The following is a 20,927-nucleotide window of genomic DNA, read 5'->3' on the forward strand; positions in this document are numbered from 1 at the left end:
CCACAGCTGCCCAACAGCCGTAATGTGCTTCTTTTAAATGATAAACAGTGTAGTATATGAGGAATAATGCAGTGTGGCATGCATCTTAATTATCTTGACAGACACATAATGGTTTCGGGTCTTTCTAAAAAAAATGTAGCATTTAAATCCAGAGCCTAAATTAGCGAAGTAAATTGTGAAATTTAAAAAATCTATTTTACTCAATCAGCTGAATGGAATTATATTATCAGGTGCATGTAGAATATATATGTAGAGTATTTCTTTCTTTCTCTCTCTTTCTACATTTCTTGTCTGTTTGTAGTACTTTTGTGTGTCTCTCTGTAGCCATTTTGTGCCACTTCAGACTTGTGTTGCGTCTCTTAGTCTTTTTTTTGTCTGTTTGCAGTGGATTTGTGTCAAATTGTATTTGTTTGGTTAATCTTTATAGTTATTTTTATTTTATTGGTAGTTGTCTGTTCTGCCTTAAAAGATATAAAACAAGCACAACGATTTCCATGACTTTTATAACTTCAGACGACAAGAAATAGCAAATAATGATTCAAAGGGAGCAAACAACATGGAACCTCGAACAAACATAGGAGAAATTATACATGTAAAATGATTTAGAACAGTCAATTATATTAATGATTAGATAATAAGATATAACAAATACGATTCTTAGTTTCAAAATGTACTCAAATGAGAGACGTTTAAATGTGCAAAAGTATTGACATTGACAAATGTGACAACTGAAACAATAACATTTGTATTGGAAGCTATCAAATCTGCACCATCAGCAAATTTAGTCATCCTTAGAAATCCTAAGCATCTCATTTATTTCAATTCAAAAATATATCAGGCAGCACTATTTTGACATGTGACCATCAAAGCACATTGCAGCACTGACTGAGCTTTCTCATAGGTTTGACCCAATAGTTAATACTTTCTCTGGGCTTCAGAAGAGAGTTTCCCTTTAAGTGCCAAAATAAGAATTCTTTTCCAACAGGTTGGACATCTCCATCCAGGACAGGTCCCACTGCACCTCCGTCACATCCAACTTGGTGGCAGGAAGCACCCCTGCTGGAACTTCCTGTTTGGAAACTGGCCAGAAGTTCCAAGTGCAGAACTTCTGGTACCTTCAAGAAAATACAACAGGCAGTGAATCATTTACTCATGCAGTAGAAAGTAGGAATTCAAGACGGATGAAAATTTTATAAATACTAACCTGTAGTGACAAACGAGCCAAAGAGTCAAAGGAATGACGATCAGAAGTAGAACCCCACATGAAGCAATGACCATTTCCAGGAACCTGATCAAGACGACATAATACTTGTTTAAATAAATAAAACTGTTATAATAACAACAACAATTGGATTTCCAATCGACTTGGCGGACAGATGTAGTAAGTGTCAGGAAAGGGCCCACTGTATTTTGGTATTAAGCTGATCCAGTCATTTTTTATCTTTTTCTTTAACATTGTGCTTTTAAAACGTTTTCCGAAGGAATAATTCTTGGACCTTAATGAAAAAAATCTGCCGTATGTAGAGGACTGATATCTATGAGTGGGTGAAATTTGGTGCGGCTTGATTGTATTTAAGGGGACTGCTGGGCCTTGGTGAATATGCGCTCTACTGAGTCCCATTCTAGTTTCTTTCATCTCATTAGCCACATATCTTGACAAAATGTCAGAAACAACACAAAAACAGAGATGTGTTTGGCATAGTCAGAAAGTTTGGACAACTAATCAGGGATGAGTAAAGTCATTTGAAAGCAATCCATCGATGTGTCTGCCATTGTTACCTCTGCCGAGGTCAGAGGTCATGTTTTCGGCCCTGTCTGTTTGTTTGTAAGGAAAATAACACAAGAACAACCCAACAGAGTTGCAGGGAACTTGGTGGAACAATTTGGTTTGAGTCATAGAAGAAGCCATTATATTTGGATCTTCCTGTAACATTTTGAGATTCTACGTTTTTCAACACTTTCACCATTTTCCAAGGGAGTAATCTTGAAGAAAAAAGATCTGGCACATTTATGGAACTTATATCTATGAGTGAGTGTAGCAGCTTGATTGAAATTAAGGGGACTGATGGGCCTTGGCGGAGGTGCGCTCCACCGAATGCCCTTCTAGTTTTAACTGTAAATCTCCTCTGTCTGTGAAACTTGTGCTCTCACTGCCTTCAGCTGTACTCTAATCTCCATACTTGCTCGACTGTAGTCTCTACAATCACCTGTGCCTACACTTCACTTACAATTATACATTTAGGAAACACCCTTCTCATGTGATAATCTGTCAAACCCAGTCAACAACTTTTAAAGGTAATGGTAGATGGCTCTCTGATTGGTTTATCGCATGTTATGCCCAAAACCAACCTCTGAATAGTAAAGAGACAAAACAAATCTTGTGTCGAGTGCAGCAACATTTTGTAATAAATCAAGTACTACAGTGAGAGTTGTGTCTGCTTTTGGATTCAATGTTTGGCAAAAAAAATTTATGACTGATGAAGATATCCTATTGATAATTAATATACATTCTTTTTGACAGTTTTACATTTTGAGATTGACCTTTTCCGGGGTGTACCCTCTCACCTAATGTCAGCTAGGGTTCGCTCCAGGGACCCTCAAAGGGGTTTTCAACATTTTATTGTTGCTAAACACAGTCAGTCATGAAGCCAAAATAAGCTTAAATGAATAAACACATTTTTTTAAAATCTTCTGACAGTTTTCTGATTAATTAGAAATAGTATAAACCATGTTTTTACCCATGATAGGGAGGAGCGACAGAGGCTGTTTTGAGGAAAATAAGAGCCTCTATGTGTCTCTGCATTAGTCAGTTTGAGAATACACAAGCTCTGTACTCATCTGATTCGTCCTGTGCAAAGCAGAAAGCTGCTGCTCACCTGACACTCCAAGCGAGACCGGCCGGGCCTTTAGCTCAGTCCGGTTCTCCCGACACTCGGCTTGGCACCAGTACCTGTCGGCCTCCTCCCGTGTTACAGCGGTGATGAAGTAGCTGTCACCGGAGACCAGGTGCCTGGGGGGGAGCCCTGTGTGGTTTGGACCTGAACCACCGGTAGCTCTTCACAAAAGCAGAGAGGGACTCCACTGTGCACTGCAGGAGCACACTCTCACCCAGGTACATGTTTGGCCCCGGAGGCTTCACAGAGACACTGGCCTCCAGAGATCCTGCAGGAACAGGGGAGGCTACATTAAGGGCTTTTGCATGCCGGTGTCAAATACTAGTACTGTATCAGTGTGTCAGACAGGTGGACCCTGATTCATCCTCTCTGCCAGTACCTTTAAATGCAGCAACATGGAGAACTACACCTGAAACACAGAGAAATTATTTTACACAAACACAACTCATATCATCACTATTGTTGTTTTTATATTCTTGTTTGTACAGTGCACCAACCACACCAAGGCAATTTCCTGTATGTGCAAATATATATGGCAATAAAAACAATTCTGATTCTGATTCTGATTTTGATAGGAATTATATTTATTCATGTCTTTGTACAAGAAACTGTTGGGGTCGAGTTCTACTGACAAGGAAGAAGAAACCTGATAATCTTTGTCTGGAATATATTGCATTCAGAAGTGTAGAGGAATAAAATCAATAAATATATCTGTATTAATTTTATTTATCTATAAATATTTATAACTATATGTTATTGAGTCTGTGAAACAATGCAGCCACTAATTTCTCTTCACTTACTTCTGCTTCTTCTTCTTTTTACCGGCTTACTGATCATCCTCGGGCTCTGCAGAGGTCGACTGTCTCCAGGTAATTAAAAAGGTATTTAGGCATATTTCACTGCCAGTCTGCCATGATTGTTCACCAGCAACAACAATGCACTCAAATGTCTCTAATGCCCAAAGAGGTCTAACTTCTTTTACTATTTTGTAAGTTTGTTCAAATGCGTAAACTGTGAGCAGGTTTATGCTCAAGCATACAGTGTATCAACTATAGAGGAAGACAACAATCTGCAGAGAACGACATGCTTTCAAAAGTCTTTGGAAAAAGCATTGGTTTCTACGAGGTATTATTGTTAAAATCCCATCACGCACCCAGAACCGGTCGGCAGTGTGTCACAGGGCCGACATACAGAAACAAACAACACTCTTCACACTTAAATCTTTACAAACAATTTAAATGGGAGGATTTTTCAATTTTCATGTTTAGCTGAAAATACTCACTCAAGCACACTAATGCAGATCAATTATTTATTAATCAAATTGGTTTCCTCAAACATCTTAACGTTGACATCTACCGACAGTGATGATGCAGATGAGTCCAAAGGGCTCACTCACTCTTCAAAACAACATCCTGCGAAAAAAGACTATTATCTGAAATCAATACATTTTCTCTGAAGACTAAATGGGCAGTTTTCCTGTCAGTGATAATAAAAACTCGCTGTTGGTTCAACTACATTTTGAATTAAAAGTCTTTAAATTAATATTGTTTAAAACAGTTTGATGAGTTGGACATCATTTGATATCACACATCACATCACCAATAAAGGTGTGAATATTTGAAATGAGATGGATGCTTCTTTCCTCCTCATTATCCCAAAATATTGCAACGAACGTTACATAGTGTGAATGCTATGAAGTGCAACATTTAAACTGGCATATAAATATGGATATTTAGGGCCCGAGCACTGACAGTGGGAGGCCCTATTGAAATTGTAATGATTATTATTATTATTATTATTATTCAGGCAAATAAATTTGCTTTTTGAGGGCTTTAACACACTCAAATTCTTACCAAAAATTTGCAGAAAGTTAGAAAGTTGTGAAAAATTAAGTATTCTGGAGGAATTTTCAATGGGTGTCCTAAAATGGCTCAATGGTGCCCCCCCAGACCCCCGGAACTTGTTCACATTGACCGATCTTCACAAAAATCAATAAACAGGTCAAGGAATGGGCGTGGCAAAATAACTGACTAGCGCCCCCTAAAGGGCAGCCCCTGCCATATGATTGGTTTACATCTACAAATATCGATAGGGACATGTGTCTTTTCATGACAAAGAAATAAGTCTCTTGGACAGATATGCTAAACCACACAGGAAGCCCGCCATAGACATCTATACAGATTTTTTTTTTTTTTTTTTATTTCATAAATAATTTTGGTGATGGGTGCGCTTTTTGGGGTTTGAGCACCTGCCCCCCAAAATGTCTGTGCACGTGCCTGTATATAACATAACATAACATAACATAATATATATAATATGTTATAATATAATATAATATACATAATGCAATATATGATAATATAATATAAGATGTCTTAAATGTATTTTTTTGTAAATAAACTCATAATATCATCCACTGGGTGAACACGTGAACACGTTATTTGGTTTGAGCACCTGCCCCCCAAAATGTCTGTGCACATGCCTGTGTATAACATAACATAACATAACATAACATAACATACATAATATAATATAATATGCTATAATATAATATAATATACATAATGCAATATATGATAATATAATATAAGATGTTTCAAATGTAAATTTTTTGTAAATAAACTCATAATAACATCCACTGGGTGAACACAAGAACACGTTTTTTGGTTTGAGCACCTGCCCCCCAAAATGGCTGTGCACATGCCTGTGTATAACATAACATAAAATAAAATAACATAACATAACATAACATAACATAACATAACATATATAATATAATATAATATAGATAATGCAATCTATGATCATATAATATAAGATGTTTTAAATGTATTTTTTTGTAAATAAACTCATAATAACATGCACTTGGTGAACACGTGAACTCCAGTTCAGCCTCCTCTCGATGCCCCGCCCACGCTCCCGGGACAGGAAGTACCTGTGCGTGGCTGCTGACGTTGCCGCTGTCCGACGAGACGATGGCGTCCACGGATCAGTCACTGCTCGACCTGACGGAGAAGGAAACCCGGGAGAAGCTGTCGCTGTGGGACCGCCGCGCCGACGCCACGGCCCCCCTCACGGAGAAACAGATGGACTCCGTGCTGGAGATCCGATCCGCAGCCGAGACGCTCGCTGTCCCCTCCGAGGTGAGATGTGACTCGGCTAGCTAGCTAACCGTGTTGCTAATCCTACTTTCCAAGCTCAAGGGAGGTGAAGCTTTCTAAGAAGCAGCCTCTGCACGAACTTTATTCAAACCTGTGCCATGTTGACAAGATATTAAATATATAACAGAGTAATAAGCTGTAGGCAAACCAGTAAACTTGTATTTCCTCTCGAGCCCCGCCTCGTCAAGCTAAACCAGCTAGCATCTCCTCCAGGCTGCTGGATGATCTCTTGTTATGGTTTGTTTTGTTTTGTGCAGCTTCCCATTGAGGACCTGTGCAGCCTGTCCTCCCGGTCCCTGCAGTCCCCGTTCACAGCCACTGTCCCCGCCTCAACAGAGGACGTCCTGCTCAAAGGTTTCCAGATGCTGGACATGGAGAGCGACAGGATACAAACTGCCCAGCAGGTGACTTGTGTTTGTCAGAAGTCAAACAGGGCTGTAGCTACTGGTGAGGCTCACTGCCCCATCACGAGATGTGTGTGTTTTCACATAATGTCTGTTTGGGTTTCAGTTTTTCGCCTGGTTCGCCAAGTTACAGACGAACATGGACCAGGAGGACAACACGAAATACAGGTGCTTCCATTTTTAAATGCTTCATCCAAGCTGGTGTTGTGATGTTTCTATTTGAGCGATGTGTCCTGAAACAAACTACTTCAAAGTGTATTTGACCCCTGGAGAGTAAAAACTCACATTCGCTCCACAAATCATTCATCTACTCGCCTGGTATCAGCCCTCGTATAAACATCTGTCCTGACTGATCTGATCACAAGTGGTCAGCTCCACGTTCAGGTCTGAACGCACCCAAGTGCCTGAATGCATCTCCAGATCTGATCCATCAGACCACATTCAGAGGTGGTCTGGGACACAGTATTTAGCACTTATAAGAAGTACCACCAGCTCAGCTGACGTCCTCTTACCTGCTACAGTTTCACAATGAATCATACATATTATTATGCCTCTCAGTGCCCATGCATTGATTTGTGTGATACTTTTCTTCATAGCAGCTCTGCACATTGATTAATTCATCCCTCCTGGTCAAGCTCACTCTCTTACTCTCTCACTTGTGCCGACACACACACACATGTAAGATACATCAGATACATATTTTTTCTTAGACTGGGTTAAAAATATATAATTTGGTCTTTGCACAACATAAATGATGTATGGAATTGTTTGCATATCGAACCAGGAGGTGACATCCGACACATTCAGGGCTCATTTTAATGCCTGGTGTAAAACAGACAAACTTGGAGCTGACCACTTGTGATTGGATCTTTCTGGACGGATGTTAACTATCAGATAATTATCAGGCTAACTGAACCTGACCTACAGTCACAAGCATGCACAGACAAACACATTATAAAAAACTGGTCATACGACTAAGATAGAAATGTTTGAAGTTTGTGTTTTGATGTTGACACTGTTTTCGATCATTGTAGCCTATCCTAGTGTTTTCCACAGAGTACGATCTAAATGACAAAGAGTACAAGTTATACATCTTTTACCTTCCGGCTGTGTAACCGTCCCTCCTGAACACCATGCCCAGTATTGACATCATAGCACCTGGTAGAAAACATCTGCGTTGACACCCTTGTTTTTATTGCACATTGAAAAGTGCTTTCAAGCTTATCTTGAAAATGTCAGAGTAGGGAACACGGCATAAACTTTTCTGATCAGGTAAAAAGAGTTATAAAACTGCTGTGCAAAACATAACAGATGATGCTTTTCCCTTCAGGAGAACCAGAGATGATCTATACTGCTACCAGGAACAATGTGATGCTATTCTGACAGACGTCAGTGCAGCTCTGGAGCACTTGGACTCCCTTCAGAAACAATACCTCTTTGTGTCCAACAAGACGGGAACCCTGCACGAAGCCTGTGAACAGCTCCTAAAAGAACAGGTAAGGAGAACACTGTCTTTCTGTGTTTAAATCCTGCTTTATTTGTACGATAATTCTCTGGGTGGAACACGATCGATGGGAGATGTTTACCGGTGACAAAAGCATGGCTGATTTTGTTTTCACCCAGTAATTTGTTCTTTTGCGTGTGTGTGTGTTATGGCAAACTACCAACAGTAGCACGTATTACCATAGAGGTGGTTTTGGCGGTGTTTACACTCAAAGAACAAGTGGTGTGCAGATATATAGGACAGTTGGATGGAAGGATATAGAATTAGATTCATTTTTATGCCTAGTCCCTCATTTTTCAGAAGCTCAAATGTCTTTTGGACAATCTTCAGTTGGACTCATAAATTATCATTATATCTGTGAGCATGAGCCTGCAAAAGAATGAAAAGTTGTCCTTAACCGTTTGGAGAAGTTAGAGCCATCACTACGTGGGCGCAATCGCCTTAAACAGCAGATTCCACTCCTGGCGGGATCATTTACTTTGTGTCATTCTCTTGTTCTTTCACCCAGTTCCCTGGCACACTTTCACTGCTACTTTCTAATAAATACAAAAAGGCAACAAATGGATAGAAAAACAATGAAACTGCAGAGTCAATAACATATTAAATTCGCCCCAGAAAGCGCAGACTGCAGAATGCTGGATAGCAATTTTATTTTCAGAAGACCTTTTATCCGTGTCATGATGTTCTGAACCTCGATAGCTTATATTGTTTCCAGTCATTTTTAAGTAAGCATCGCTCAATGTAGTGATTTTTTATTTTCTTTCTTTCATTCGACTGCTCAGTTCAGCACTTCCATTATCGTGGTTCTTGTTCTCCAATTTTCTCATACAGGCTAAATGAGAGGTGTATGCTATTTATAAATGGTGGTTTCACGTTAATTCCTGAGTCGAAAAAGGCCACCTGCGAAAAAATTGTAGGTGATATTGGATAAAATATATCCGCTTATGGAGTTATCTTTAGTCATTCCTGTAAAACATTAAAAGTACAGCAGCTATTAGATTAATTATGAGTGAGGACATTCATCATCCAGTTTGTTAGTACTGAGTTGCAGTTGTTCGACTTTGACGATTCCTTTTGATTCCGGGAATAGCAACTGTCAGGTTTAACTTTGTTTAACCAGGTTTATTTATCGTCCAAATCATGTTGTGATTTATTGTAAGACTATTTCATATTTATTGTTTTACCTTGAATATCAACCCTCGGATTTAAGGTTATGGAATACTTTCAAAACATATGTCATTAATGAAACAGCCAATCTGCTTATTTCTTGACGGATTATTGGCATAAAAGAATGTGTGGCAGGACTCAAAACCCCATACAAATAATGTATCTTCATGTTTGTTCACCCATTTCGAAACATAATTATTTATTTTTAATACTTGAAGTTTCCTCCCTTGAAATGCTTTGCTAAACGTTTCTTGCAGCTGCCTTTGTTTGCTGCCTGCTCGTGGGTCTCTCTGCCGCCCCGTATTGTTTACAGCAAGTAACAAGCCTCCTCGGTCGGGTTGAGCTCGGGTGAATGACTTGGTCATTGAAGAAAACTCAATTTATTTTCTCTCTCCTTGAGACGCTCTTGGTTTGTTTTGTTTTGGGTCATTATCCATCTGTTCTGTAAAGCACCATCCTATTAGTTTTGCTGCATTTGGCTGAATATGTCCAGGTAGTGTATCCCTTTACATCAGAATTCATCCCAGTGGTCACATCATCAATGAACCAGTGACCCGGCTCCATTAGAAGCCGTGCATGCTGGGGCCATAAAACTGCCTGCACCATGTTTGACAGATGGTGGTGGGATATGATTTAGATGTTGAGCCGTTCCTTTCCTTCGCCATATTCTCTTCCTATCATTCTGGTAAAAGTTCATCTTGTTTCCATCCGTCTAAAGAATGGAGTTCAAGACCATGGCAGGCTCAGGGCTCTGTCTACTCTGGACTTTTTGTTTTCAAGTGTTATGGTGTATTGCACCTTGTGGTAAACGCTCTTCATTTTCTTTCATAAGCTCTCTCCTGATTGTACACTTGCAGAGAATGGCTACCTCCTCGAGACCGGCTAGTTTGTGTGAAAAAGTTTTGTTTACCAAGGGGAGAGTCCTGCCACCATCCACTTCAGTTGTATTCAGTGGTCTTCCAGGCGGTTTGGTGTTGCTGAGCCTGCCAGTGCCTTCCCTCTTTTTAGAACTGAACCAAATAGTTGATTTGGCCACTCTAAAAGTTTCTGCCATCTGTCTGAGAGGTTTGTTTTGGTTCCGCACTCTAATGATGGCCTCCATCACCCTGCACCAGCAACTCTTTGGACCGAATATTGAGAGATCTCTTGGAACAGCTACCAAATGCAAATTCAACACTTGGAATCAAGTCCAGCCATTTTTTGTCCGATTAGTTTGTCATAAAATAATGAGGGAACACCATGCCTGGCCATGAAACTGATTGGCTGATGTCAATTCTCTTATTACATTAGAGCTTCTGAAGCCGAAGACTAACAGGAGAAATAACTAAACAGTTTTAAATGGCTGTAATTCCTTCATCTTTGATGTGATGTTTTATTAAACTCCTTGAAATATTGTTGAAAGTACAGACTTCAATGATTTCTTGATGGCTTTGTTTCAAATCCATTGAGTCGCAGTCCAAATATTTGTTTAGACGGCTGCCAAGGTTCTCGAGAACACCTCTGTGCTAGTTCCTGCTACTGTCGGTTACTCCAGGAAAACATTTTTTGGTGACACACACACACACACACCATGACCCACTCACACAAACCCTCACAATCCCTCACATACCCAAGGCTCGTGTTACAAGCCATGTTGTCGCTACCGGTAAACATTTTGACTGGATGATAGAAAAAGGAAATTTCTGTTTGATTTATAGCAAAAGGCTACAGCATAATAACTGTGACACAAGTTCAAGTGGCCTGAGAACTTTCCGATCATGTTTGTTAAAACTGTGTCAACTTTGGTTTGTGGGTCTTTCTTTGCAGGCGGAGCTTGTTGACCTGGCTGAGAGCATACAGCAGAAACTGTCATATTTTAATGAGCTGGAGAACATCAACACGGTAGGCTGTTTTTATTTTGGTGTGTACAACTTTAAACATTGGTAAACAGATATGTGCGTCAATGACATCTCAGTTCATTGTTTAATTGTGTATAAGCCCAATTTAATAATGAACCAGCCAGCAGCTGTGTTCCAGACTAAAAACATTATTCTTAAGAACTTTGATGTAAGCTACATTTCTAATCTAAGAGTTTTTTTAAAACATATTTACCGGATAAGACATTTAATGCATTTTTCCACCCCACCTGAAATCTTTGATATATAGAAAACAGATGTGTAATTCCTCCTGGTCTAAAATTACAAACAACACATCATTGCAGTGGTGACAATGCAAACGAAAAAGAAAAACATTTGTTTTTGATCATAAAGACAAAGAGCTGGAAGATTATAATTGTTTTTGTTAAGACGTCAAAACTAACATTTTCTTTGTCGTTGCAGAAACTGAACTCGCCAACCTTGTCTGTAAATAGTGAAGGCTTTATACCAATGCTGTCGAAATTGGATGACTGCATTGAATATGTTTCTTCACATGTAAGCAGCTTCCACTCTTGGCAGAGAGCTTTTTGTTTGTGTTTGTGTTGATCCTATTTTACTGTCAGCATTGGAAAAATTATATACTCGATTATGTTGTTTTGTTTTCAAGAACAAAATGTGTATGTTTACCTCCTTTGGAAATAATTGCACATTTACACCCTGTCTCCAGTAATGCAGACATTTTGCATAATCATATCTATATTTGCTTTGTGTTTGAGCATCCTGTCCAAGAATTAGATTTTTATAAATGCTTTCCAGAGTGCAGATTTTCAAAGTTCCTGTTTCTGTGTATCTGTGTGTACCTGTAAAATAGAGTGATTGGGAAACATTGAAATCACAGTCAATCAAATTCTTTCAAATGTGTAATTTTGACCAAGACTAAACTAACTATATATTTGAACTATGTTATTACTAGGGAAAGGTGGCATATACAATATAATCCATGCATAATGTGACCACAACTGTCTAATGCGTATCTTTTTTGGATTGCAGCCAAACTTCAAGGACTACCCGGTTTATTTGGCCAAGTTTAAAAACTGTCTTTCTAAAGCTATGCACTTCATGAAGATCCACATTGTCAACACTTTGAAGCATCTTACAAGCCAGTTAACGAAAAGGGTGAGAAAACCTCACATCTCCTCCTCCTACACAGTCCACAGCTCTGTACGGAGGCACAGATACTGTATGTGCAGAGCTCACTCTCAATACTTGACTCTTTTTGATTTTTTTCTGCGCCTCAGGATCCAATGGGTTTGACCAACGCAGACAACGCCTTTACACTGTATTATGTTAAGTTCAGAGCAGCTGCACCAAAAGTCAGGGTGAGTATTTTTTAATGCAGCACATCGTTTTGCATGAACCATTTTCTGTAGTCAAATGAGATTTTCTTTGACATTTATTTTTTCTCTCAGTCACTGATTGAACAGGTTGAACAGCGGGCAGAGAAGATTCCAGAGTGAGTATTGGCATTTCTCCGGCACTGATGCTCCTGTTATATATTTTCTTTCTACAGCTCTTGTGCAAAATTAACTCATGCCTCCTTGTATTGATGCGAGCAGATACCATCAGCTCCTCGATGAAATCCACCAGTGCTACCTTGACCAGCGAGAGCAGCTGCTCAGTCCCAGCATCATATCCACCATTACTGACCTGACAAACCAGAACAGCAAAGACCACTGTGCTCTGGTAAGGCATGAATGGTTCAAAGCTAGACTGCCCTTTAGATATTGTAAAAATGACATTTTTAGCTTGCAAAGAATGCCCAGTATGGACCCTCTGGGAAATTTACGGGAGTGTTTTGTGCGGACACAAAGCTGTGCACTTGATAAATGAGCAGCAGCTAAGATTTTGTACAACAGGCATCTAGGACTTACTGCTGTGCCGGGAGTATGTGTTGTTGTTGCACAGTCGGTTATATCTCATCCATCAAGCTGTAATTTATTATCCTGGTGTTGCTCCCGTGTTGCAGAATTTAACAGACCTAACTAATGGCGAACTATATTTATTCAAATGAATACTTCAGATGAAACGGATCATATTCTGGCACCTGGGCGGCCAGTGTCCGACACGGTTGTGGCATTTAAAACACTTGACTAATTGGCTTGATGGGATGCTATAATTAAAGGTCAGAATTTCCTGCAATGAAACATCATAACAGCCTCACTACATGTCTGCCTTTTTCTTTTTTTTTTAAATGAAACTAGAAAGGTTATGCATCTTGTTAATGATTGCTGTAATACAGTTGGCACCCGCAGTATTTTATGTGGGAGGATGCATGTGCTTGTTTGAAGTGGAGCCTTAACAAAGTATTTGGCGGCAGTGCAGAGTTTGATCATGATGTGTATTCTGTGTTTGAGCAGGTTCGCAGTGGCTGTGCCTTTATGGTTCACGTGTGCCAGGATGAGCACCAGCTTTACAACGAGTTCTTCTCCAAGCCCACACCTCAACTGGAGTGAGTAACACCCGCCTCACTAGTAACATGATCACTGAGCACACACACAAACACAGAGCCATTCTCTGGTTTGTGTTTGAATGTGTTCAGTATTTGAAATACTTAATTTTTTCCTGTCTCTGTTGAGCGGCCTTGGGTAGCTTGGTAGGCACTGTATAAATTAAAATTATTAAGGTTATCATTTAGACAGTATGGCTACAATTTATATTACTAGTAAAGAGCAAAAATGTTTTGCATATGTTTGTATGTTTATTCCTAACATAAAGGAAACTGTTTAGAAATGGTTAGTCTTCTCGCAGCCGCCCATAGCAATCAATGTGTTTTTTTCTTTTTTCTTTCTTTAATGTCTTAACAGCGAACTGCTAGAGAAGTTATGTTTGTCCCTGTATGATGTCCTGCGGCCTCTAATCATCCACATTATCCACCTGGAAACCCTGTCCGAGCTCTGCAGCATTCTCAACAATGAGATGCTGGAAGACCATGTTCACAATAATGGTGGGTTACAGCTTTTGTTGTCCTGAAAGCTTCTTGTGTCACGAATGGCGTGATTACGATTGAGTCACCCGGACGTAGCCGTGCCAGGATTTGTTGGGGGGGGGGAGGGGGGGACTTACAGTTTTTGCACTTTGTGCCACAAATTATCTTTCCAGTGAACCCTTATGTTTTTTTTTGTCTCTAATTAACATTCTTTTTTTAAAACCGTGAAAAAAACATTTTTTTTACATAATCAACGAGATAAAAATAAATGAAAAACGGGATTACTCATTTTGTCTATTTGCCAACACAAAACCAGAAAACATGACCTCACTAATTATGAGACAACGTGGATCAGCTCACTCATAAATGACTTTAGTTATAGCTTGTGTTATTACACTAAAAAGAAGCAAATGAACATGAAAGGTTTCTATGTTGCTGTACTGCTCGTTTTGCTGTTCTGGTTTCCCACCACATCCAACATCACTCAAGACTACATCACACGTACACACGTTTCTGCTTACACCCTGCAGCACTTGTGTTTGTTGGATCTATTCACAACAAAGCGTTGAACTATATAAGCTTGAACTGGAGGTTGAACTGTAAATTGACCCGTGTGTGTGCCTCCGTGCAGCTATTCAGTTGGGGGCTTTTGATGGGCTGGTGAAGCAGATGCTGGAGGACGTCCAAGAGCGGCTGGTCTACAGGACCCACATTTACATCCAGACTGATATCACAGGCTACAACCCAGCTCCAGGGGATCTGGCCTATCCTGAGAAACTGGAGATGATGGAGGTTGGTCTTGTATCCTCAGAGGGATATTTCTCTTTCTTTATCTGCACAAAGGAAAAAACACTTCAACTAAAACTCTACTCAAGCAGTATTACATATACTATCTCTATCTTTTGTTAATCTTTTGGTTTTTGCATCCATTCATTTATTTTGATAATCTGTTAAGTTTATAGTTGGTCAAGAAATGGTAGTTTTTTTACGTGAAATTTGTTTGTGTAAATATGAGATAAAACTCAACTTGTCAAAACAAACCTGTTCCTTCCTCCTCTGTCCCCTTGCTATTAAACCAAAGGAAAAAGGTGACTTTCCAACAAACAATCCGATTAGTCTCAGTAATTATTTAACCTATCGGCCTCTTATTGAGGCAAAGATAGAAAATCGTGCCTCTACAGCAGTTTAACCTTTCTTCATATGACCTTTTGCCTTTTCTCTCTTATGCTAAACAGAAAATTGCTCAGAGCTTGAAGGAAGAGCAGGTGAAGCATGCGACGCAGGAGTCGATGTTTTCTGATGTACAGCTTGAGAATCCCGATGGTAGAAGAAACAGTAATGCTGGTCAGTGTTTCCACATTCTGACCCTGACGTTTTTGCAGCTCTCGGGGGTTATTGTTATTTTCCTGACGGCTTTTCCTCCTTTTTGAACACAGGGAATGTAGAAGCATCGCGCCTGCAGCCGTCCATTTCTCCTGCTGATCTGCACGGCATGTGGTACCCCACCGTCAGACGGACACTGGTTTGCCTGTCCAAGCTCTACAGATGCATAGACGTGAGTCTTCAATCTTTATTCATCGGCTCATTTACACCCTCCTCCCATGTGGTGTATATATAGATTTTCCACTTTAGCATTTCTTATTCATGCGTTGCTTTCTGTGACTTGGTCTTTTTCCAGAGAGCAGTCTTCCAGGGTTTATCTCAAGAAGCCTTATCTGCCTGCATCCAGTCTCTTCTTAAAGCCTCTGATATCATCCTCAAAAACAAGGTTGGCACGAATGGTTATGATTAGAGCTTTGTTTTTGTTTTATATAGAACTTTAGATTGTTATTATCAAACTAGCAGGATAAGTAGCTGTTTTTGACATCGTTTATAAGATCCGTTACCTAAACAATGCCGTTCTGTTAGTTTCTTTCAAATTTCTTCAGGCTACAGGATCATTAAGTAAAGTAGCTGGAATGTCATTACAGGTTTTTTTAACAGCTTTATTACACCCCATAGAGTGTTCAGCAGACCGTCCTTTATTTAACGGCTGCTGTTATCTTCAAATTTGCTGTCAATATCTGAGCTAACTGGCACGTTTCTACCTCATTTCAAATCATAGCATCGGTCAGAGGATATGTTCCCGTCCCATGTTGATGATGTCTATTTCTAGCAGAGCAATAAATGTTTTGTTTTTTTTCACAGTGGCATGTCCCTTTCTAACTATGCTCAATCAGCGTTTATTAATTAAACATATTCTCTTATCGTCTCCGAGCTCGTGCTTTTTTTATGCGCTCTGAAGCTCGGAGAGTCAGCAGCTGCCCTTTTTGTTTTGGCAGCCTGCGGTGTGGAGTTAACAGTCTGCTATCACTTTCTGCAGACGCAAATAGACGGGCAACTTTTCCTGATCAAGCACCTGCTGATAATGCGCGAACAGATTGCCCCATTTCACACCGATTTTGCCATCAAGGAAATCTCACTGGACCTGAAGAAAACGCGAGGTAAGATAATTAAAGGTGGTGGGAAAATTGGTGTTCAGCTCCATAAAGCCAGTCATTACATCCTCATGCTCATTAAGCAACTTGTGCCTATCACATGCACCAGTGGCAACAATTAATGTGGAAATTACAGTGTAATCCAGCCCCTTAATGTACATTAACCAATGGCTCACAGGGCAGGCTCGCTCCTCCTCCTCCTCCTCCTCCTCCTCCTCCTCCTCTCACCCCCCATCTCAGTCAAGGTCATATTCAAGTTGTACCACTAGGGGGCACTCTAATTCTACACCAACCCAGATGTGTTCTCTCTGCTTTGTGTTAAGATGCTGCCTTCAAAATGATGAACCCTAAGGCTGTTCCCAAATTCTTCCGATTTAACAGTCACAATGCCATACTCGAATTCCTGCTGGAGGTACTGTTTTTCATTTCTGTTCCCTCGCTGCTCTTTTTTGTATGAAACATACTGTGCACTTCATACTCTTTGGATTGCTGAAGCCCTTTAGTCTCTGTGGTCTCCAGGGAACACCAGAGATAAAGGAGCACTACATTGACTCTAAGAAGGATGTGGACCGACACCTGAAGTTCAGCTGTGAGCAGTTCATCCAGCAGCAGACTCAGATCTTCGTGGGGAACCTTGAGGAGTTCCTCACCAAGGTGAACGTTAGAGCGAAGACAGAGTTACCCTCAGGCAGCAATGTCTCATTCTGACCTTCATTTTTTTTCACTATTCCCTTCAGAAACCTTAAACCTAAAAAGTCCATTGCTTACTTGCTGATCAATGAAGGGCAATGAATGATATTTTTTTTTCATGTACGATATCTACAGATACGATAAAGATACAATAGGCACTTGTATCTGTCAGGATTTTTACCCTCCACACTGAAGGCGTTTTCAGATATGAACTGAAAATGTCAGCATAATTGGGTCTGGACCATCTCAGGACTTTGCCTTTCACATGTGAAGAACGCAGTAGGAGATTGTCTGTGTCAGGTGCATCAAAAACAACAGGATAATCTCAGGAGGGTTCAGAAGGGTAGGGGGGGGATGTCTGGGTAGAGCATTCAGGAGGCAGCACATGATGTATTAATATGTTTTTGTGCCTGTGACAATTTAAAAAAACAGAATAAATTGGCCGAGTCTCTGCGGACAATATCCTGCTGCATTTCATTGTCACAAAACTCCGAAGCTGTTTCAGAGCAACTGACGGGGACAGTTTTGTGTGCATGTCTGTAAGCGGCATGTGTTTTCTTTTCATGTTAGCACAGTCCTATGTAATTCACGACTGAGCTGAATTGTCTCGAGTTGCAGCACAGCCTCCTGCACCTCTCAGTATTGTTTACTAGCACAAATAAAGTCCTTTACATTGTTTGGGTTTTGATTGTCTGTTGCACTCAGGTCGCAGCTCTTAAAACGATGGCTATCCAAGGCGGTCCCACATACAGTCTGTCTCAGCAACCTTGGGCACAGCCAGGTAAGATTTGTCCCAGGACACACTTAGCATCATGATGCAATTCATCAAAACTTGTGAAGCGAATGCTACAGGGGCTTGTTTTTTTTCCTTTCTTTACTCAATTGTGTTTTTTTCGTTTCTTCCTCTTTTCAGCAAAGATCAACGATATAGTGATGGCTACCTACCGTGTGATGAAGAGCAAGCTGCCAAGCACTTTACAGAGCATGTCCTTGTACTTGGCCAATAGAGACACGGAGTTCATCCTTTTCAAGCCTGTCAGGGTGGGTGGCAGAAACACTAACCCATGTACTACACAAGTCAATTTCATTTCATTGCTCTGTTTAAACTCAAAGAATCCTTTCAGTTGGCATTTACAAAGTAGATATACCATGTTGACATAGAGTCAATGACATTTTAAATGTTTTATTCCTAAATACAATGTTTTATGGCTGAAGAGCTTAGCTTCCACGTAAAAAACATTTTTATTTTTCTTTCTTGTTGATGTAGAATTTACAGAGCCATTTCAATGAGGTGTTGATGTAAACAAACCTGTTGCTGCATCAGAAATCATCTGTGGCTTACATTTATTTATTAGTGAGTCTTGTTCTGTGCAGTAAAATCCCTGCCAATCAATTCCAGAGAAATATAGATAACAATTCCATGTCTGGCTTCCCCTTCTTATTCAAAACAGGCTGAGATTGTGGCTTTAGCTTTAGTTCTAAATTTGTCAGTGTGATGAACTGGAACAGTAAAATCCTGTTCCTGTCTGTGTGATGTTCATCACGGAGCCAGGTGAAGCTTGATGATAGATACAAGATACATTTATTGATCCCAAACACATGCACAGTCACACACATGCACAGTCACACTACATGCAGATGAGGAAAATTTGTCCTCTGCTTTTGACCCATCTGGTGAACATCACAGGACACACAGAGCAGCCATGCACGGTGCCCAGGGAGCAGATGCTGGGGGAGTAAGGTGCCTTGCTCAGGGGCACTTAGACAGTGGTGGTGGTAGGGAGAGTGCTCTTTGGACTTTGGAACAGATCCAGGTGTTGTCCATCCAGGTATGTTTTTTATTGTCACTGCGAGGAGTCGAACCAGAGACCTTCCAGTCCGATGTCCGTAGCTTTCTGCCCATAGTCCAATTTTTCTGCCACCAGTCCACCGCCTCTCCCCATAGAGAAACAAAATTATGCTGTTGACATGGAAACAAGATAGTGAGGGGAGGTAGGCCAGAAGGAGATGTAGTAATCATTTCCCTGCAGCGCTCAGTAAATGAATGTTTTTTTCTTCTTCTCCCTTTTGCAGAATAACATACAGCAGGTGTTCCAGAGACTGCTCGCCTTGCTTCAGGAGGAATACAACGGAGAAGACCTGCAAATCATCGCATGTCCATCTATGGAGCAGGTACGGTTCCCTGGGATTAGCACAGCCCGAAGGCATCTGATATGGTTTTAGCAATACTGTTTAGACCAACCACAGTGGGGAAAGTGATATTTTTTTCCATGGATCTCTTTCAGATCAACCTGCTGCTGTCGGTAAATAAGTAATGCCCGGGTTTTGGCGTGGCGATGCTGGCAAACACCCCCTGGGTTGCAAAGCGATGCTCCAACTCCAGCCATGACCAGAGAACTGCAACTGAGCTGCAAGCCGAACCAGGAATGCTGAACTTGAAGGCAAAGATTTTTTTTAAAAACACTCCTGCACAAGGCCAAAGATTCTCAGACGCTCAAGCAGCTCCAGATATGAAGAGGTTCAGGTATTCGCGTTGGAAGTCCATGACACACTGGGAACCGGAGGGTGTTGTTTTGGGTTCTGAGCTGGTTGTTTTTTGCACGACTAAATTTAAGGGTGTTGTTGTGTTAAAGGTTGTTTTCATGTAGGAGGAATCCACTCTGACGAAGGGTGGGAACGTTGACAGCTCAACTCGTTTGGAATAAAAAGCATTTGCACACAATGTGAGGGCGGGGGGCAAATTATTTAAGTGTTCAGACAGGAGCACTGGGTGGGCAAAAAGAAGTAAAAGCACTAAAAGGGTTCATCGTCAGGTCGCTATCGGCCAGTACGCAGGCTGCCCTTGTTGGGTATTGAAAGGATTATAAGAGAAATGCTGCAGAATATTTTATTCCTCCCTTTTTAAATTGTAGCCATCTTCATAACACATTCAATAAAACTTAATGATGGCCTGAAGTGCTACAGGATGCTCAGGTCCAACTTTGATCATAGCAAAATCCCCTCTGCTCTCCCCCCCCCCCCCCCCCCCCCATCAGATGTTTTCTTAAAGATCGTTCTACTTCTCTTCGTGTGAATGTTTTGTTTTGTTATCCTGTTGAAAATATGTAAACAATGAAATCCTATGTTTTATACATTTCTTTGCATTTTATAACTAGGTTGGTCAAAACGGCTCTGCTTTTACTTTAGGCAAACAGAACGGACTGTCGACCATTTCTGTTTTGCACTGTATATGATTCACGGGCATCTTTCCTACAGGTCCTCACAGAACTGCATAGCTAACAGGGCACGGTCGATCTAACATTTGCTTTAGGCGTGTGCCATGTAAAATGACGTGTACAGTTAAATTATTTATGAACATTCTGATTAAAAAGACAAATAATGACCTTCCCTGTCATTGAATTCAAACTCGGGGAACAATTAGGCGTCACTTCTCATAAATGATGCTTAAGGGGGTCTTCCTGGCAGACCGTCACTGTTTCATTGGCAGCCGTCGTCTTTTCCATCTGCGAGATGAGGCTTTGCCGGGGCTCGACCTTCTGTGGTGCTTTGATGGGTGGAGAGGGACTGGATGTTCTGGAGCAGGACGGCTGCAGACCCCTCTGAAGTCAGACCATTGCCTTGATGCAGCTGTGAAGGAAGCCACTATAAAGTAAATTGGAATCCTAAAATCTCGCCTACTCTTCCTCCTCTTGTAATTCTGCTATTTCTCCAAAATAATATTGATCTTTTAACACACACCTCCTTTATTCTGCCCCCGCATTTAGGTGTTCAATGCGTTTTACGAGAGC

General features: G+C 40.6%; 1 protein-coding gene across 1 annotated transcript; it reads left to right on the forward strand.

Moving 5' to 3' along the window:
* Positions 1–5,859: 5,859 nt before the first annotated feature.
* On the forward strand, positions 5,860–20,521 carry cog3 (component of oligomeric golgi complex 3). Its single transcript, XM_053439752.1, has 23 exons — positions 5,860–6,037; positions 6,313–6,459; positions 6,566–6,627; positions 7,790–7,955; positions 10,937–11,011; positions 11,449–11,541; positions 12,037–12,162; positions 12,285–12,365; positions 12,456–12,499; positions 12,603–12,729; positions 13,404–13,495; positions 13,851–13,990; positions 14,604–14,764; positions 15,208–15,316; positions 15,409–15,527; positions 15,651–15,740; positions 16,335–16,455; positions 16,773–16,861; positions 16,969–17,103; positions 17,845–17,920; positions 18,053–18,180; positions 19,213–19,311; positions 19,425–20,521. The coding sequence occupies exons 1-23, from the start codon at positions 5,870–5,872 to the stop codon at positions 19,452–19,454; spliced, it is 2,478 nt and encodes an 825-aa protein (XP_053295727.1). The 5' UTR covers positions 5,860–5,869; the 3' UTR covers positions 19,455–20,521.
* Positions 20,522–20,927: the final 406 nt, after the last annotated feature.

The sequence above is a fragment of the Pleuronectes platessa genome, chromosome 14, assembly GCF_947347685.1.
Source record: "Pleuronectes platessa chromosome 14, fPlePla1.1, whole genome shotgun sequence".
NCBI lineage: Eukaryota > Metazoa > Chordata > Actinopteri > Pleuronectiformes > Pleuronectidae > Pleuronectes > Pleuronectes platessa.

Coding starts and splice junctions, on each gene's coding strand:
- cog3 (XM_053439752.1), top strand. CDS start 5,870: ATGGCGTCCACGGATCAGTCACTGCTCGACCTGACGGAGAAGGAAACC. Junction 6,038..6,312: donor CGCTCGCTGTCCCCTCCGAG/GTGAGATGTGAC, acceptor TGTTTTGTGCAG/CTTCCCATTGAGGACCTGTG. Junction 12,163..12,284: donor CAAGCCAGTTAACGAAAAGG/GTGAGAAAACCT, acceptor TCTGCGCCTCAG/GATCCAATGGGTTTGACCAA.